Here is a 19,137-nt window from a genome sequence, read left to right on the forward strand (position 1 = left end):
GTCGCTACTCACCAATGTAGGATGTGGAACAACGCTTTTATGTATTTTGTTGTGTCAATTGAGTCTGGTGCCCCCAGTACTATGGTCCTGAGACAGTAGATCTATTGGATCTCTCTCCCATAGAGAGATATCTTTTGCAACAGATTTGCCCAGTGGAATATGATGTCTGGTTTCTTGACTGCTGCTTCCATGAGTGTTGATTGTTGATCCAAGGAAAAGGAAATCTTTGACTTAAGTCTTTTCTCCATTTATCAATGATACTGCTTATTGGTCCAGTTGTAAGGATTTTTGTTTTCTTTATGTTGAGATGTAATCCATACTGAAGGCTGTAGTCTTTGATCTTCATTAGTAAGTGCTTCAAGTCATCTTCATTTGATTCAGAAGCAAGGTAATGTCATCTGCATGTGATGCTGTGTTGTTCTTCATATGGCCCAGCTTCTCAGATTATTGGCTTGGCATACAGAGTGAATAAGTGTGGTGAAAGAATACAGTAAAGAGATGCCTCTGGCTTCAGTGAGCCAGGAGCAAGAGGCAGAGCTGAAGCCCAAGGTTGAGGGGCTTTCACACAGCCCCTAGAGCCTGGCTCTTGGAACTCGGACTTCTATCCTCCAAATTTGTAAGAGTAAACTCCTACTTATTAAAACCATCCCATTTATGATATATTTCTGTTAGAGCACTACTAGGTAACCAAAACAGATATCATTCCATGATTTCCACATTCTATTGGATAACCTTTCTTTGGAATGGGAGAATACGCATCTCTTATAGTCAGTTTTCCAGGTAGCCATCTTCCAAATTTCTTGGCATAAAAAAGTGAGTGCTTCCAGCGCTGCATTCATGTGTTGAAACATCTCAATAGGTATTCTGTCAATTCCTGGAGACTTATTTATTTATTGCCAATTCCTTCAGAGCAGCTTGGACTTCTTCCTTCAATACCATTGATTCTTGATCATATGCTACCTCCTGAAATGGTTGAATGTCAGCCATTTCTTTTTGGTACAGTGACTCTGTTTTTCCTTTCACCTTTTTTTGGTTGGGGATGATAATCAGGGCTGTGAAATCAAATGTGCATGAACTGTTGAATGTAAAACAAATTTGCTTTGTAAATTTGCACCCAAAGCACAATTATATATCTCATGTTGTTGTTGTTGTTGTTGTGAAGTGCCGTTGAGTCGTTTCCGACTCATAGCAACCCCATGCACAGCAGAACGAAACACTGCCCGATCCCGCACCAGCCCCACAATCCCTGCTATACTTGAGCCCATCATAGCAGCCACCGTATCAATCCATCTCCTTGAAGGCCTCCCCCTCTTTCGTCGACCCTCCACCCTACCAAGCATGACATCCTTCTCCAGGGAATGGTCCCTTCTTACAACATGACCAAAATAGGTGAGATGAAGTCTGGCCATTCTTGCTTCCAAGGAGCATTCTGGCTGCACTTCCTCCAGGACAGATCTGTTAGTTCTTTTAGCAGTCCACGGTGCTTTCAGCATTCTTTGCCAGCACCACAACTCAAAAGCATCAACTCTTCTTCGGTCTTCCTTATTCATTGTCCAGCTCTCACATGCATATGAGGCAATTGAAAAATACCAGGGCTTGTGTCAGGCGCACCTTAGTCCTCAAGGAGACATCTTTGCTCTGCAACACTTGAAAGAGGTCCTTTGCAGCTGATTTGCCCAGTGCTATACATCGTCTGATGACCTGACTACTGCTTCCATTGGCATCGATTGTAGAACCAAGCAATGTGAATTCTTTGACAACTTCAATCTTCTCTCCATTTATTGTGATGCTGCTCATTGGTCCAGTTGTGAGGATTTTTGTTTTCTTTATGTTGAGATGTAATCCATACTGCAGACTGTATTCTTCAACCTTCATCAGTAGGTGCCTTAAATCATCCTCACTTGCCTTCAAGTCGTTTCTGACTCATAGCAACCCTATGCACAGCTGAATGAAACACTACCTGGTCCAGCGCCAGCTCCATGATCTTTGCTATACTTGAGCCCATCGCCACAGCCACTGTGTCAGTCATCTCATTGAGAGCCTTCCCCTCTTTTGTTGACCCTCCACCTTACCAAGCATGACATCTTTCTCCAGGGACTGGTCTGTTCTTACAACATGACCAAAGTAGGTGAGACAAAGTCTGGCCATTCCCGCTTCCAAGGAGCATTCCAACTACACTTCCTCTAGGACAGATTTGTTAGACCTTTTAGCAGTCCATGGTAGTTTCAGCATTCTTTGCCAGCACCACAACTCAAAAGTATCGGCTTTTCATTGGTCTTCCTTATTCATTGCCCAGCTCTCACATGCATATGAGGCAATTGAAAAATACCAGGGCTTGTGTCAGGCGCACCTTAGTCCTCAAGGAGACATCTTTGCTCTGCAACACTTGAAAGAGGTCCTTTGCAGCTGATTTGCCCAGTGCTATACATCGTCTGATGACCTGACTACTGCTTCCATTGGCATCGATTGTGGAACCAAGCAATGTGAAGTCTTTGACAACTTCAATCTTTTCTCTGTTTATCGTGATGCTGCTTATAGGTCTAGTTGTGAGCGCTTTTGTTTTCTTTATATTTAGATGTAATCCATACTGCAGACTGTAGTTTTCAATCTTCATCAGTAAATACTTCAAGTCATCCTCACTTTCAGCAAGCAAAGTTGTGTCATCAGTGTATCGCAGGTTGTTAATGATTCTTCCTCCAGTCCTGATACCACGTTCCTCTTCATATAGTCCAGGTTCTCAGATTATTTGCTTAGCATGTAGACTGAAAAAGTATAGTGAAAGGATACAACTTTGACACACCCCCGTCTTGATTTTAAATGATGCAGTGTCCCCTTGTTCTGTTCGAAGGACAGCCTCTTGATCTATGTACAGGTTCCTCATGAGTACAATTAAGTGTTCTGGAATTCCCATTGTTCTCAATGTTACCCATAATTTGTTATGATCCACACAATCAAATGCCTTTGCATAGACAATAAACATAGGTAAACATCCTTCTGGTATTCTTTGCTTTGAGCCAAGATCCATCTGACATCAACAATGATATCCCTCATTCCTTGTCCTCTTCTGAATCCAGCTTGCATTTCTGGAATTTCTCTGTCAATATGTTGCTGCAACCATTTTTGAATTATCTTCAGTAAGATTTTACTTGTGTGCGATAGTAATGATATTGTTCGATAATTTCCACATTCTGTGGGATCACCTTTCTTTGGAATGGATATAAATATGGATCTCTTCTAGTCAGTTGGCCAGGTAGCTGTCTTCCAAATCTCTTGGCATAACCAAGTGAGTGCCTCCTGCGAGGCATCCATTTTTTGAAACATCTCAGTGGGTATTTGGTCAATTCCTGGTGTCTTGTTCTTTGCCAATTCCTTCAGTGCAGCTTCAACTTCTTCCTTCAATATCATTGGTTCTTGATCATATGCCACCTCGTGAAATGGATGAAGATCGACCAGGTCTTTGTGGTACAATTACTCTGTGTAATCCTTCTACCTTCTTTTGTGTGGAAAGTCATCTGTGCTGGTTTGTGTGTTGCTGGGAGGCTTGAGGCTGTGCCACTGGTGTCTCTAATGCTCACAGGATTGCACATGGTACACAGGTTTCAATGCAGCTTATAGACTGAGACAGACTAGGAAGAAGGAAGAGGCCATCCACTTCTCAAAGAATTGGCAAGAGAAAACCTTATGAATAGCAGAGAAACACAATATATCTCCTAGAATCCTTCAATGTTACAATTTGAGGCTTGAATTTTTTCTTTAGTTCTTTCAGCTTGAGAAATGCCAAGTGTATTCTTCCCTTTTGATTTTCTCACTCCAGGTCTTTGCACATTTCATCATAATACTTTTACTTTGTCTTCTTGACCCACCCATTGAAATATTCAGCTCTTTTATTTCATCATTCCTTCCATTCGCTTTGGCTACTCTCCTTTCAAGAGCAAGTTTCTGAATCTCCTTTGATATCCATTCTGGTCTTTTCTACCATTCCTGTCTTTTTAATGACCTTTTGCTTTCTTCATATATGGTGTTCTTGATGTTATCACAGAACTCATCTGGTCTTAGGTCATTGGTGTTCAGTATATCCAATCTGTTCTTCAGATGGTCTCTAAATTCACATGGGATATAATCAAGATCATATTTTGGCTCTCATAGACTTGTTTTCATTTTCTTCAGCTTCAACTTGAACTTTCATATGAGCTATTTATAGTCTGTTCCACAGTCAGTTCCTGACCTTGTTCTGACTGATGATACCAAGCTTCTTCATTGCCTCTTTTCCCAAATGTAGTTGATTATATTCCTGTGTATTCCATCTGGCAAATATACATATGGTATATAGTCACTGTTAATGTTGTTGAAAAAAAGGTATTTGCAATGAATAAGTTATTGGTCTTGCAAAATTCTGTCATGTGGTCTCTGGCATCATTTCTATCACCAAGGCCATATTGTCCTATTACCAATGTTTCTTCTTTGTTTCTAACTTTCACGTTCTAATCACCAGTAATTATCAATACATTTTTATTGTATTTGTACATGTTTGGTCAATTTCAGACTGCAGAAGCTGGTAAAATTAATCAACTTCTTCATCATTGGCTTTAGTGGTTGGTGCATAAAGCTGAATAATGGCAGTATTAATTGGTCTTCCTTGCAGGTGTATGGACATTATCCTATTATTGACAGCACTGTACTTCAGGATAGATCTTGAAATGTTCTTTTTGATAATGAATGTGATGCTTTTCCTCTACAATTTATCATTGCCAGCATAATAAACCATATGAGTATCTGATTCAAAATGGCCAATACTAGTCCATTTCAGCTCACTAATGCTTAGAATACTGATCATTATGGGTTCCATTTCATGTTTGACAACTTCCAGTTTTCCTAGATTCATAATTTGTACCTTCCATGTTCTGATTATTAATGAATGTTTGCAGTTATTTCTTCCCATTTTGAATCATGCTACATTAGCAAATGAACGTCCTGAAAGCTTTACCATATCCACATCATTAAGATTGACTAAACTTTGAGGAGGCAACTCTTCCCCAGTTGTATTTTAAGTGACTTCCAACCTCAATCAAGAGTTCTGGTGGTATAGTACCTAAGGCATTGACTACTAACCAGGTTGGTGGTTCAAACCCACCAGCTGCGCCATGGAAGGAAAATGGGGTGGTCTACTTCCCTAAAGATTTACCACCTCAGAAACCCAATAGGGGTTGCTATGAGTCGGAATTGACTCAATGGTGGTGAGTTTGGTGTGGTTTTTGGTTACGGACCTCAGGGACTCATCTTCCAGCACTATATCAGATAATAATTCACTGCTATTTATAATGTTTTCAGTGGCCAATATTTTTATAACTGGATGGCCCCGTCCTTCCCAGTCTGTCTTAGTCTAGAAACTCCGCTGAGACCTGTCCACCATGGGTGACCCTGCTGATATTCTAAATACCAGTGGCGTAGCTTCCAGCATCACAGCAACAAGCAAGCCACCATAGTACTACAAACTGACTGACGAGTGGTGGATGTTGAACTAGGGATGGCTATATAAATAAATTGAAGAGATCCATGCATGTGGTGCTAAGAAAATTGGTTCTCCACAAAGAATCCTATTTCACTCACTACAAAATCAATTCTAGATAAATCTGAAATATGCAAAGCAAAGTTTTCATACTTTTAGAAGAAACTATTGGTATTTCTCTTGAAATTAGGATAGGGAAAGAGTTCTAAGTAAGTCACAAAAAAACAAAATATGAACAAAATATTGATAGAGTTGACTACATTTAAAAAGTAAGGGTTCTGGTAGCAGCTCCTTACAAAACTAAAAATTGGACTACCATATGAACCAGCAATTACATTCCTAGGTATATACCCAAAAGACTTGAAAACAGAGACATTTATACCAATATTCATTGCAGCACTATTCACAATAACCAAACAGATGGAAACCAACTAAATGCCCATCCACAGAGAAATGGATAAGGGATAGAATTAAGAGATCCCCAATATAGTAGGGGAAAAGGTGGAACAAAATTAAAAATCATAAAACAGTCCAGGCTTGCTTGTCTGATAAGGACTGGTGGAACCCCCGAGACTATGGCCCTTCCACACACTTCAAGCTAGGAAATGAACCTGTGCCCAGTGATTCAACTGTCAGCCTAATGATAGGCAGGCCTATAAAGTCAACAGTAATATCAGGAGGGCATGCACTCATTAGAACAGTAAAGCATATGAGATCAACAGAACAGCATTTGCCCAGGGATAGAGCTAGGAAGGTGGGAGGGGATGGGATGGAAGGATGAAGGGCAGGGATTGGGGCAGGGAGGAAGTAGGAAGAATGCTATTACAATGTGGGGATTGCAGTAAATGTCACAAAACAGAATCTGTATGGATTGCTGAATGCAAAACCAATTTGCCCTGTAAAGTTTCATCCAAATCACAATTTAAAAACAAAAAAACACCACAGATGAATGGATAAACAAAATGTGGTACATACATACAATGGAATACTGCTAAGCCAATAGAAGAAATGAAGTCTTGACATTGCTGCAATATTGATGGAGCTTGAAACATTATGCTAAATGAAATAAATCAGTCACAAAAGAACAAATGTTGTGTGATCTCAATTATATGAAAAGACAAGAAAAAGGAAATGTATACCAAAAAAACCAAACTCAATACCATCAAGTCGGATCTGACTCACAGCGACCCCTCCTTGGGTTTCCGAGGCAGTATCACTATGGAAGTAGATTGCTCAATCTTCCTTCCAAGGAGTGGCTGGTGGGTTTGAACTAGTTTTCTGGTTAGCCATCAGATGCCTTAGGCACTATGCCATCAAAGCTCCCCCCAAAAATGTATGTTGTTGTTGTTATGTGCCATCAAGTCGGACCTGACTCATAGCGACCCCTCCTTGGGTTTCCAAGGTGGCTAAGGCACTTGACTGCTAACCAGAAGGCTGGCAGTTCAAACCCACCAGCCACTCCTTGGAAGGAAGATGGGGCAATCTACTTCCGTAGTGATACTGCCTCGGAAACCCAAGGAGGGGTCGCTGTGAGTCCGGTTGGACTCCTGAAGCAACAGAGAAAGGAGGAGAGTCAGGAATAGAAAGAGGATATGGAATGTATAGCTAATTGCCCCCATGAACAACTGTCTCCTTTGCCACGAGACCAGAAGAACTGGATAGTGCCCAGCTATCATTACTGAATATTGTGATTAAAAATGCCATAGAAGAATCCTGATCAAGAGAAGCAAAAGTCAGAAAAGAATTTCAAATTCTCATGTACTCCAGTCTTTCTGGAGCCTTAGTGGCTGGAAGAACCCTTGAAACGATTGCTCTGAAATAACCTTTAAAACGTAAACCAAAAATATCTCTCTGAAGTCTTAAAACTAAACAATAGTTTAGATTAACTAGTAAAAAAAAGTCTGCCTCGAATATTACACTTAAGAACTATATAGGATCGAAGTTACAACAGCAACTTTAAAGATTAGATAGGAACTGTTGGGGGCAGTGAATTTATGTTCACGGGTGAGGAACAACTCAGAAAAAGAGGGTGAGAATGGTTGTACAACTCAAAGAATGTAATCAGTGCCGCTGAATGGTACACGTAGAAACTATTGGTGTATGTTTCGTTGTGTATATTCTCAACAACAACAAAATAAAATTTTAAAAATGGTAAGGCTTCTGTTCTTTAGAACACACCATTAGAAAGAAACTAATTAACAAAGGAGAAAATACAAGCACCAGTCTGGGAAAAGATATTTGCAATACACATAATCAATGGAATATTAGCATCTGATATGATGGAGAAAAATAATTGAAGTTGCCAACAATTTCATTCTAGTTAGACCAACGATCCCATCCACAGAAGCAGTAGTCAAGTCAAATGACATATAGCATAGGGCAAATTTGTGGCAAAAGACCTCTTTAAAGTTTTAAAAAAGCAAAGATGTTGTTTGATGACTCAGGTATGCCTGACCCAAGCCGTGGTCTTTTCACCTGCCTCAAATGCATGCAAACACGCATGCAAAGTGAAAAAAGGAAACTGGATAATGAAAAAGGAAGACAGAAGAAGAAATGATGGATTTGAACTATAGTGTTGATGAAGAATACGGAATATATAGTTGTGGTGAAATTTTTTTTTTAAAAGGTCGTTTTATGTAGTGCAGTATAACATGGTGATTAAAACTCTGGGGTTTAGAATAAAATAAATTGGGTTTGGAAACACCTCTGTCACTTTACTAGCTGTGTGTGACTTTCAAAAAGGTATTTAATGTGCCTGAGGCATTTGACTGCTAACCAGAAGGTTGGCGGTTCAAACCCACCAGCCACTCTGGAAGGAAGATTGGGCAATCTACTTCCACAGTGATACCACCTCAGAAAACCAAGGGAGGGGTCACTATGAGTCAGATCCAACTCAACGGCAGTGAGTTTAGTTTAAGGCTTTTCTTAGGTGTAAGAGGGTGATAATGCTATGTTCTTTGTTAAGTACCTGTTGCCACTGAGTGGATTCCGAGTCATAGCAACTCTGTAGAACAGAGCAGAACTGCCCCATAGGGTTTCCAACGCTATATATCTTTATGGGACCAGACTGCCACATCTTTGTCCCATAGAGCCACTGGGTGGATTTGAATAGCCAGCCTTTCGGTTAGCAGCCAAGTGCTTAACTAAGGCACTATTGAATGAAATACTTTCTATAAAACAATGAGCCAAATGCCTAGCTTATCATAAAGTGTCAATGAATGATTATTATTTTTATTTGGTGCATTGTACTCATAGGAAAAGGCCCTACTTGAGCCTATTTACTCTGATTTTAAACACAAGTCTGTAAGCTCTCTCTTCATATTTCCTGCCCACAACAATCAGAAGTAGCAGATCAGCAGGGAGGAGAGTGATCATAATATCTAACATTTTTTAAGTACTTCCGGTGTGCCAGACACTGCTGAATATTTATGCTGCTTGGTGTGTGTTACTACCTTAGAGGCAAGTATACTGTTACCAGCAAGAAGTAACACCTGATGGCAAGGGGAGAAAAACATTGTTAAGACCATAGTAATCTGAACCTTAGTATAGGGGCAAACAGTTTTATCTACTCAGTCCTGTGGTTCCTTCTGAATTCCAGTAATACATAAATTAAGAACATTAATAGACAAAAGGTTAAATTACATTTTTCCAGCATAATATCTCCACAGAAAAAGGGAAAAATGTGATTTCATATATGGATATTATATGTTGTACTTTGTAGCATTTTAAGAAAAGAATATATCAATTTATATCTGCTTCATCTCTTTCCTTACTACAGCAGTTAATTATAGCCTTAACTTAAAGCTATCAGAAAAAGTTATTCTCTCATTTAAGAAAATTAGATCCCTATATTCATTCTCTGTGCCTTTGAAATGTATTTGGATATGTTTTATTTTCATCCTAATAATATAACTGTTTCTACTAACCTACAGTATTATGGCTTACATGTAATAATTGAAGTAGTCTATAAACTTGAAGGTTTTTTCCAATTAGATGGGAATAAATTTTATTGATGCCTTAAGCCATTCAAATTCAGAAAAATTTAATGTAATTGCTTCCTTTAAAACTATTATAAGTTTATAAAAGGAGGTCTTGGGTGTAGTGGGTAAGGCATTTGGCTGCTAACCAGAAGGTTGGCAGTTCAAACCCATCAGCAGCTCCATGGGAGGAAGATGAGGCAAACTACTTCTGTAAAGGTGTGTACAGCCTTGGAAACCCTCTGGGGCAGTTCTACTCTTGACTCGATGGCAGTGGGTTTGGTTTTGGTCTCTTTTGCTGAAGACTTGGGAAAGAAATACAATACATACTTCATAGCTATCTTTGTAAAAAAAAGAAAATTTTTTTTTAGACTACAAAATTTAAGAAAATTGTACCCCATAAAACCTTTTTTAAAAAAAATCACAGTTAAATGAGCATAAGTAACTATTAAAATTTTCTTTCTATAAATAATATATAGAAATGTATTTTCTATATAGTAATAATATAAGGAGCTCCAGTGACATAATGCCTAAAGTATTTGACTGCTAACCAGAAGGTTGTTGATTCAAACCCACCAGCCATTCATTCAGCAGAAGATGGGGCAGTCTACTCCCATAAGGATTTACTGCCTCAGAAACCCAATGGGGATCACTCTGAGTCAGAATCAACTCAGTGGCAGTGAGTATATAGTAATAAGGACCTCTGGTGGCCTAGTGCCTAAGGCACTTGACTACTAACCAGAATGCTGTTGGTTCAAACCCACCAGCCACTCCTTGGAAGGAAGATTGTGCAATCTCCTTCCGTAGAGATACTGCTTTAGAAACTCAAGGAAGGGTCGTTATCAATCAGGATCAACTGGATGGCAGAGTTGTTTTGTTTTTTTGTTGTTGTTTATATAGTAATAATATAGAAAAATGCTGACAATATATTATTAAATCAAAAGGGCAAATTACAAAGTTGTATGTATGATTCATTTCACCAAATGTAAGTTACTCTTTAAAATATTGTCCTTTGTGCTAATTCTAAAAGTTCAACAAGAATAATAGCAAAATTGTTGTTGTTGTTGTTGTTGTTGTTATGTGCCATCGAGTCAGCCCTGACTCATAGCGACCCCTCCTTGGGTTTTCGAGGCAGTATCACTACGGAAGTAGATTGCCCAACCTTCCTTCCGAGGAGTGGCTGATGGGTTTGAACCACCAGCCTTCTGGTTAGCAGTCAAGTGCCTTAGCCACTATGCTACCAGAGCTCCCAATAGCAAAATTAGCTAATAATTATTCGACATTACTAGGTGCCATGGATGGTCCTAAGAGCTTTGTTTATACCCATTACTTCATTTAATGGTCACAATAGCATTAAAGTAGAGATGACCATACATACACCCCTTTTTCCTGAAGAACTTGGTAGTCCAGAGCAGTAAAGGAGCTTTCCCAGCCTCACAACTAATCTACAGCAGAGTTAAAGTCTCCTGGGATAACAAGTATTAGATTTAAGCAGTTAAAAAGAAAAATTCCAAATTTTATCTGAAAATTATAAAAGTGGGGAAAAATCTGCACTTGAACTGCTTGAACTTTGGAATCAGTTTTTGCAGGTGAAGTTTGACTTTTTACCTTACTGGTCATTCAGATTGCATGGTAGACTTCTTCAAAAATGAAGTGCTCTACAAAAATTAATTTATTTAAAATAATCAGCTTTTTTTAATGTAGGCCTGTGTAGTAATGGATAGATAAATATTGACACAATACCATTTTCTCTACAGAATGCAGACTACACCACAGGTCAAGTCTTTGATTTGTCTGAAAAGTTGGAGCAGTCAGAAGCCCAGCTGGGACGAGGGAGTTTTATGCTGGGTTTAGAAACACATGACCGAAAGTCAGAAGACAAACTTGCCAAAGCTACGCGAGACAGGTGAGAGTAAATCTATCAGATTCTTGCCCCTAATTCTTTTCCTTTTTTCTTCCAAAATTTGCAAATAATAGAAGGAATCAAATACCTCATGGTTCGGCTTAGTTATAAGTTAGTGAGAATGGTGCTTAAATGTTAATTTTTGGGGGCCTTTAAGAGTTGTCAAATGCAGACTTTAATTTTGAAAATTTAGAGGAGACTTCTGGTAAGATGGAGGAATAGGCAGACAAGCAACACAGACCCTCTTCAAAAAGAAAAGAAAAACCAATTGACAGAGATACAGAAGATAATCCTGGAGCCCTGAGCTTTGAAAGGAACTATACAAAAGTGGATTAGGCACCAACTAGTGGAAAAACCTGAACGAAAACAGTGAGTACAGAGATGGTCGGAGCTGCACACTGTCAGCTACTCTGACAGGACCAAGAGCCTGAATATTTCCAAGTGGTGTTGGTACCTGAGAATTGACCTAAAGGTCAACCCTGGTCACCAAGGGCTGCAGGGATAACTGTGCGGGTGGCCTATGACTAGGAAGGGTAATAGCAAAGAGGGAGACAACCTGAGTTGTTGACTTTCTGCTGTTTGGGGGACGCAGCCATTTTGATCGTTTATACATAGCAGCCATTTTTAGATATTTAAAGTGACCGAGGGCATAGCCATTTTGAATGTTTACAAGTGACAGCCATTTTGGATATTTAAAGTGACCAAGGGTGCAGCCATTTTTAATGTTTACAAGCTGCGGCCATTTTGGATATTTAAAGTAACAAGGGCACAGCCATTTTGAATCTTTACAATTGGCAACCATTTTGGATTTTCAAATGATAGCATTCTCATTTGGATTCCAGGGACCTAAGAATGAGCTTTGTTTGCAAGGTTGGTAGGGACATACAAGAAGCTGACAACAGGAAAGGAGACAGGTGGTGAGTGTATAAGTGCTGTCAACTAGCTAATAGAGGAGCACAGTACCCTGCTTGCATAGATAATATACAAACAAAACGAAACGAAAGTCATGGGCAAGACACTCCAACATACGATCACCCATTAAATATAAACACAAAAATGTCACAATGCCTCGGAGCAACAAAGCATCACAGTCCACACAAAGAAGCAAGATAAAGCAGGAGGAACAAGGGACCAGGATACAGACCCAAAACACATCCCTGACGAGGATGCAGCATTGGAACTCCCTAATAAGGAATTCGAAAGAATTATATTTAGCGTTTCTTCAAAGAATTGAGAGACATATCGAGGAAAACACAAAGCAAACCCTAGAACAATTTTGAAAGACAATACAAGAACAAAATGACAAAATAAATGAAAAATAGAAATGATACAAAATCTACACACAGAAATCCAGAAAATTAATACTAAATTTTCAGAAATAGGTAAGACATTAAATGGGCAAAGGAGCAGAATTGAATCAATGGAAGACAGAATTAGGCAGATTGAAGGCAAATACCTGAACACTTCTTTGGAAAGGGATAAATCAGAAAAGAGATCAAAACAAAATGAAGAAAGCCTGAGGTTCATGTGGGATACCATCAAAAGGAATAACCTATGTGTCATTGGATTCCAGAACAGGAAGAGAAATAAAACCACAGAGAAAACTGTCAAAGATTTGTTGGAAGATAATTTTTCTGGTATGATGAAAGATGAGAATATATCCATTCAGGAAGTCCAATGAACCCCAAACAGGATAGACCCCAAAAGAAAATCACTAAGACATATCATTAAGCTTACCAAAACCAAAAACAAAGGATCATGAGAACAGCACGGGAAGAACAAAAAGTTACCTACAAGGGGCAACCAATAAGACTAAGCTCAGATTTCTCAATAGGAACCATGCAGGTGAGAAGACAGTGGGATGGTATATATAAAACACCGAAAGAGAAGAATTTCCACCCAAAAATTATGTGCCCAGCAAAACTATTCCTCAAATGATGGTGAAATTAGGATATTTCCAGATAAGCAGAAATTAAGGGAATTTGTTAAAACCAGACCAACCTTACAAAAGATGCTAAAGGGAGCCCTTTGGACAGAGAAGCAACAACAGCCAACAACAACTGGCCATTAACACACATGATGATATAACCCAGAAACCAACCCAGCTATGGAAGTATCCAAAGTAAATAAGCCTACAAGATAGTAAACAGGGAACCAGAGACACCAACCGACAAATGAGGACAACTACAAACCAAAAAGAGGAAAAAAAATCTGTTTTGTTACAGAACTTCTAGATGGTGGGGAAGTCAAGACAACAACAAGATAGAATGGCTGTTCTACACTTAGGAAGAAAACTATAAATCACAGGGTAGCCTCAAAGAAAAATGATAAACCTTCATATCAAAATAAAAAAGAGGACCAGCATAAATATTCAGCAAATACTAAAACAATAGCAATGAAGGAAGAGATAACATGATTCACAAACAAAACGAGCTTAGCATAGAGAATTATATGGAACAAGGAAATGGACACAATGAAAAAGCACATGAAAAAAATGACAGCATCAAATTCGTATTTGCTGATAATTACATATCTGGCAAGGGACTTATTTCTAAGATTTATTGCGAAAGAGTGGATGACCAAACTGTGGTACATATACATAATGGAATGCTATGCAGCACTAAAGAATAATGTAGAGTCTGCAACACACCGCATAATGTGGATGAACTTGGAGGACATTATGCTGAGTGACATAAGTCTATCACAGAAGGACAAATATAGTATTAGTTGGTTGCTGTGGAGGGTCAAGGAAAGGTTTATATATGGGGGGAAACTTTCTTTGTTGGTTGCCAGGGGTGAGAGGGGAAGGGAGAGAACACTGCCCCCCCCCAAAAAAAATTGCATTGACCCATGTCACTTTAGTTTTGTGTATTTTGCTGTATATAAAATGCATTAAAAAAAAAATACCCACAGAAAATGGAATTCTTTTAAACTGCTGATGTAAATGTAAAATGGTTAGGCAGTTTCTTAACAAGTCAATACTCTTCTAAGTGAAAGAAGCCAAATACAAAATGCGACATATTGAAGGATTCCATTTATATGAAATATCCAGAATAGGTAAATCCATCAATAGAGAAAGTAGATGAGTGGTTGCCAGGGAATAGAGGGAGGGGAGAATTGGACTGACTGTTAGTAGGCATGGGATTTCTTTTGGGAAAAATGAAAATGTTCTGGAATTAGATCATGGAGATGGTCAGCCAACATAGTGAATACACTAAAAGCACTGAAGAGTATACTTTAAAATTGTTAATTTTATGCTATAGGAATGATATCTCAATAAAAACAAAAGCAAAAAAAAAAATTTAGGAGACATTAGGTAAAAATATTAAAGACTTAATCAAAGATCAAAGAAATAGATAGTCTTATGAACACACCTAGTTGCCTTTTCTAGATTCAGCTAGAAAAGTGTAACAGAAAAAAAATCAGTCTGCCACTGGATTTAAAAAAAAAAAAAATCCTTGGAAAAAGATGCCCTAACCTATTCTAACCTAATTATCTTGGCTTAATTAAGATTTCTTAAATTTATCAAATTTTAAATTTTTATAAAGCTTTCAGTCCCTAACAGGAATGACTGTATCTCTCTTAAATTAGTCTTCTGAAGTTATCTTTTATGCAGTAATTTAGTATCAAATATCACTACCAAAGAATTTGTTCAGAACTACCTTGGGATATGTTATCTAATAACTTATGAAATAATTTTGTGGCCCTTAAGTTGTGAAGACTATACAGGGTTCAAAAGACTATCGAATAGCATTTACTTTCACAATAACTTGAGTTTTAATATGATAATTAGGGACAGAGATCTGGAAAGACCATGGTGATATCTGTATAAACTGATATATTGGTTTCCATTTTAAGAAACACTGGATTGGTCCATAGGAAAGAGAAGGGAGAAGAGAAGTAGATCCTGGACTAGGAGGTCATCTCATTCCTTTCTTCTGCATGGATTCTTCAAGGAAGAACTAGTGTTACAGATAAAAATTATATTTTGACACTGGGCCATTTTTTTTTTTTTTTTTTTAATACTTGACTCTGTTTTTAAGTCCATATATATGTCTTTCTACCTGTAATTGGTCATTTTATCTACATTTACATCTCAATTTTTTATATAGCAAAAATTTCATTATGGGGATGTCTCCAATATAGGAAGAAAAGTAGGAAGGCAAATACCACAGAGAAAGTTCCTTTTTTCTTTTCTGAATATAGGTGAACCTTTCGTTTTTTCTTTTCTTTTTACTTTTTGTCAATTCAGCATTTAAATCCTTTGCCCGCAAACCTAGCTTTGACAGAAAAAAAATAGTTTCTTTACATTTTTTTTCAGTTATTCTAAGTAATAAACAATAAGGAATAGCAGATTTTAAGGTAATACTGAAATCTATCATTATGAATTATGTGTAATTTCTCTCACTTTCTAAATTTTTCCCAAAGCTGCTGACAAGTAACAAAATTGTTGTTGTTGTTATGTGCCGTCGAGTCGGACTCGACTCATAGCGACCCCTCCTTGGGTTTCCGAGGCAGTATCACTACGGAAGTAGATTGCCCCATCTTCCTTCCGAGGAGTTGCTGGTGGATTTGAACCACCAGCCTTCTGGTTAGCTGTCAAGTGCCTTTAGCAAAAACAAAATTAGTCTGTCAAATTTTAAGGAGACTTACTGGTGCAGTGGTTGAGTGCTCAGCTGCTAACCAAAAGGTCAGTGGTTCTAACCACTCCACAAGAGCAAGTTGTAGCAGTCTGTTCTATAAAGAGTAGAGCCATGGAAACCTTATGGGGCAGTTCTACTGTGTCTTATAGGGTCCCTATGAGTCAGAATCAACTCAACGGCAGTGAGTGTAATTCACGTTCTCCTGTGAAAGTTCTAGTAAGTAGTGAAATGACCAAAAGATAGAAGGCTAAAAAAAATCACAGGAGAAAACTTCAGATTGGTGTGGCTTGGGGAGTACAAACAGAACCAGAAATCATTATTTGGGTAGGATGTAAGAATGGACAGTGGGAGGGAGGTAGAATGAACACATTTAAAACCATTTTCAATTCATGACATTATGTAATGTTCTGTTTTTTCTTTCCAGCTGTAAAACGACCATAGAAGCTATCCATGGATTGATGTCTCAGGTTATTAAGGATAAACTATTTAATCAAATTAACGTCTCTTAAACAATCCCTGAGTAAATACTTTTGCCTGAAAGCCAGTAGGAGAAAACTACTGAAGTAGAACTTTAAAATCAGTTACCAGAAATCTGATTAGAAGTATAAGGTGCTCTGAAGTGATGTGAATGTTAACAGCCTGTAATAAAGCACTTTAAAATGAAAATGTCCTTTTGTTGTTTTATGGGAGATTTGCATTATTTTTCTTGTATCCTTTAACATTCTTGAACATGAGACAAAGTAATATTTATTAGAATCTTTCTGTTTTTTAAAGTCTTCCCAACTAAATGAGTCAAAGAATTTGAGCATTTAACATCATATTTTTATGTCCTATGAAACATTAATCAAGTCATACTATGAATTATATTCCTTAAAATCAAATAAGTTATTATTGATTAACACAGAGTATCTAGTCATTCAGATATTCACCAGTGGTAACCAGGTGCTAAAAGGGCAGGGAGGCCACATCTCCTGACCTCCTCTAACCCCACAAGAGGAAGACAGAATCATTATCAGTAGCCCAAGGCCTATTCGTGCAAGGCCAGACATGCTGCCTCCCTCCAGCCCTTTCACCAACCGTTCCTCGCAAAGCACCCACCACCTCACTCCTGGGTTCGATAATTCACTGCAGTGGCCACACAGAACTCACAGATGGGGTTTATTAGGGACGCACCAGGTTACAATTCAAGTTCAGAAAAAACAGTCTCTCTCCCAGCCCGCCGTCTCTCAGCCAACAGTCTTTCACAGTCTCTCTCCCAGTAGTGGGTGTCCCTCGGTGTCTCACTCAGCAATGCGTGTCTCTTGCGTCTCTTTCCCAGCAGCGCGTGTCTCTTTCAGCAGCACATCTTCCTCAACCAGTGGTCAGAGGAGACTTCTGCCTCTAGGAGGCCTCCTTTTGAGCCCGGCAGAGTGGCCAAACCAACCAATCATAACATCAGAATTCTAAACACCTGAGAGAGAGCAGAACCTCCCAGAACTTTGTTTAGTGCCACTCCCAACAGAAATACCCCAGGTGGGCAACTTTAGCAATCAGTAGCTCCTCAGTTGCTCATGGCAAATTCCACCTTGGACTTTACAAAGACTTATGGGTAGAAAAGCCACACTAAGTAATTTACTACACTGCACCAGGTCTAGTAGTATTCTCTGAAGAGCTGTTGAACAAACTAGTCATGGTCACTGTCCTCATAGAACTTAGACCATGGAGGCTACAGATAAGTTAACAAGTACTTAAGTATACTGCTGTAAAGGGAGAAATGAAATATGCTGGCAAACTCTCAGGAGGGACACTTACCCTAGAAAGGGGGTTAGCAAAGTAGGCGTCTAAAGGAAGTTACTTGACCATTAAGCTGAAATGTGAAAGAGCTAACCAGAGAATGCTAATGGGGAAGTGATTACCATTATAAGCAGAGAATTTAGCAATGTGCAGAAGGCCAGATGCAGAAAGCAAGAACCTAGAACCTGTAAGGAACTGAGATTTAATTTTACTTTAGAGTGTTTAATGGGATGTGGGGTGTGGTAAGAAATTACTTAAGAGGTAGAAAAAGAACAGATTCTGCAGGGGTCCTTTTGGACTTTATCCTAATAGCAATCAGGAGTTACAGCTCTAAATAGCAGAAACAAAGCCTATAAGCTGTCCCTTAGATTTAGCAGTCTTTGGTATGATTAGAAAGACAACAGAATCCAAATACTTTCATGGACGGTTGACGTTTCTTGTTTTATATTCCTTAAAGGAGAGTAAGCAATCCCCAATTTTAGACAGTTCAACCATCCATTTTTATGTCCTTTTAAAAAATCATGAATGCCCCCAATGAACAGCCAAGTCTGTATACTACCACAGCCTTCACAGATACCCCAACCCCACGTTGAGTAAGTTGGGAATACTGCAAGACTGGTGAGGTTTCCCCGAGAGAACTGGTTAGTTTTGATGTGAGAGTGAGGAGTCATTGAAGTGACTATGAAAATATACTGTCCTAGCAGTTGTCATTTAGGCGTTTGCCTACACCTATCCTCCTTTCATTTAACATTAGTGACCTCATCAATTGAGACATCTTGGTGTGATGGAAAATGCCCATACAATAGATAATTGCCCAGAATAGAGATTTCAGCCCTAACTTCATTGCAGTCATGTTGAGAAGGCTCAGTATTTCAGTTAGGATGCCTTGGTTGAAAGTAAACCAACTAAAATCAATAAAAAGAATTTGTTGGTTCATGTAACTCAAGAGGCCAGAATCACCATGAACTTAGTTCCTATTAGGATTTTAAGCTCTGCCTTCCTCCATATGTTAACGTAGACCTCAAGCTGATTGCACACCATACCATCCAGATAGAGGGCAACAACCTCAGAGTTGCCAAGGTTGTGCCTTTACTATGGTCCAGTGTGGATCATGAGGCCATCATCTCTGGAAATATGTACAGTGTGACTGATTTAGGCCAATTAAGGGCCAGTCCTGGAGCTGGGAGTGGGGACAATGATGCCCAAAATACACATTGTTGTTGTTAGGTGCTGTCGAGTCATTTCCGACTCATAGCGACCCCATGTACAGCAGAACGAAACACCGCCCAATCCCATGCCAGCTCCACAATCCTTGCTATACTTGAGCCTATTGTT

The 19,137-nt window shown here is 38.8% G+C and overlaps 1 protein-coding gene across 1 annotated transcript in view; it reads left to right on the top strand.

Moving 5' to 3' along the window:
• COPS5 (COP9 signalosome subunit 5) overlaps positions 1–16,538 on the top strand; it is a 50,735-nt gene extending 34,197 nt beyond the window's left edge. The window contains exons 7-8 of the mRNA XM_007949716.2: positions 11,241–11,389; positions 16,454–16,538. Of these exons, the coding sequence (XP_007947907.1) occupies positions 11,241–11,389; positions 16,454–16,538 (234 nt within the window). The remainder of the gene's footprint in view (positions 1–11,240; positions 11,390–16,453) is intronic.
• The last annotated feature ends 2,599 nt before the right edge of the window (positions 16,539–19,137 follow it).

Source organism: Orycteropus afer, unplaced genomic scaffold (genome assembly GCF_000298275.1).
Source record: "Orycteropus afer afer isolate SDZICR_OR568_19922 unplaced genomic scaffold, OryAfe1.0 scaffold00252, whole genome shotgun sequence".
Lineage (NCBI taxonomy): Eukaryota > Metazoa > Chordata > Mammalia > Tubulidentata > Orycteropodidae > Orycteropus > Orycteropus afer.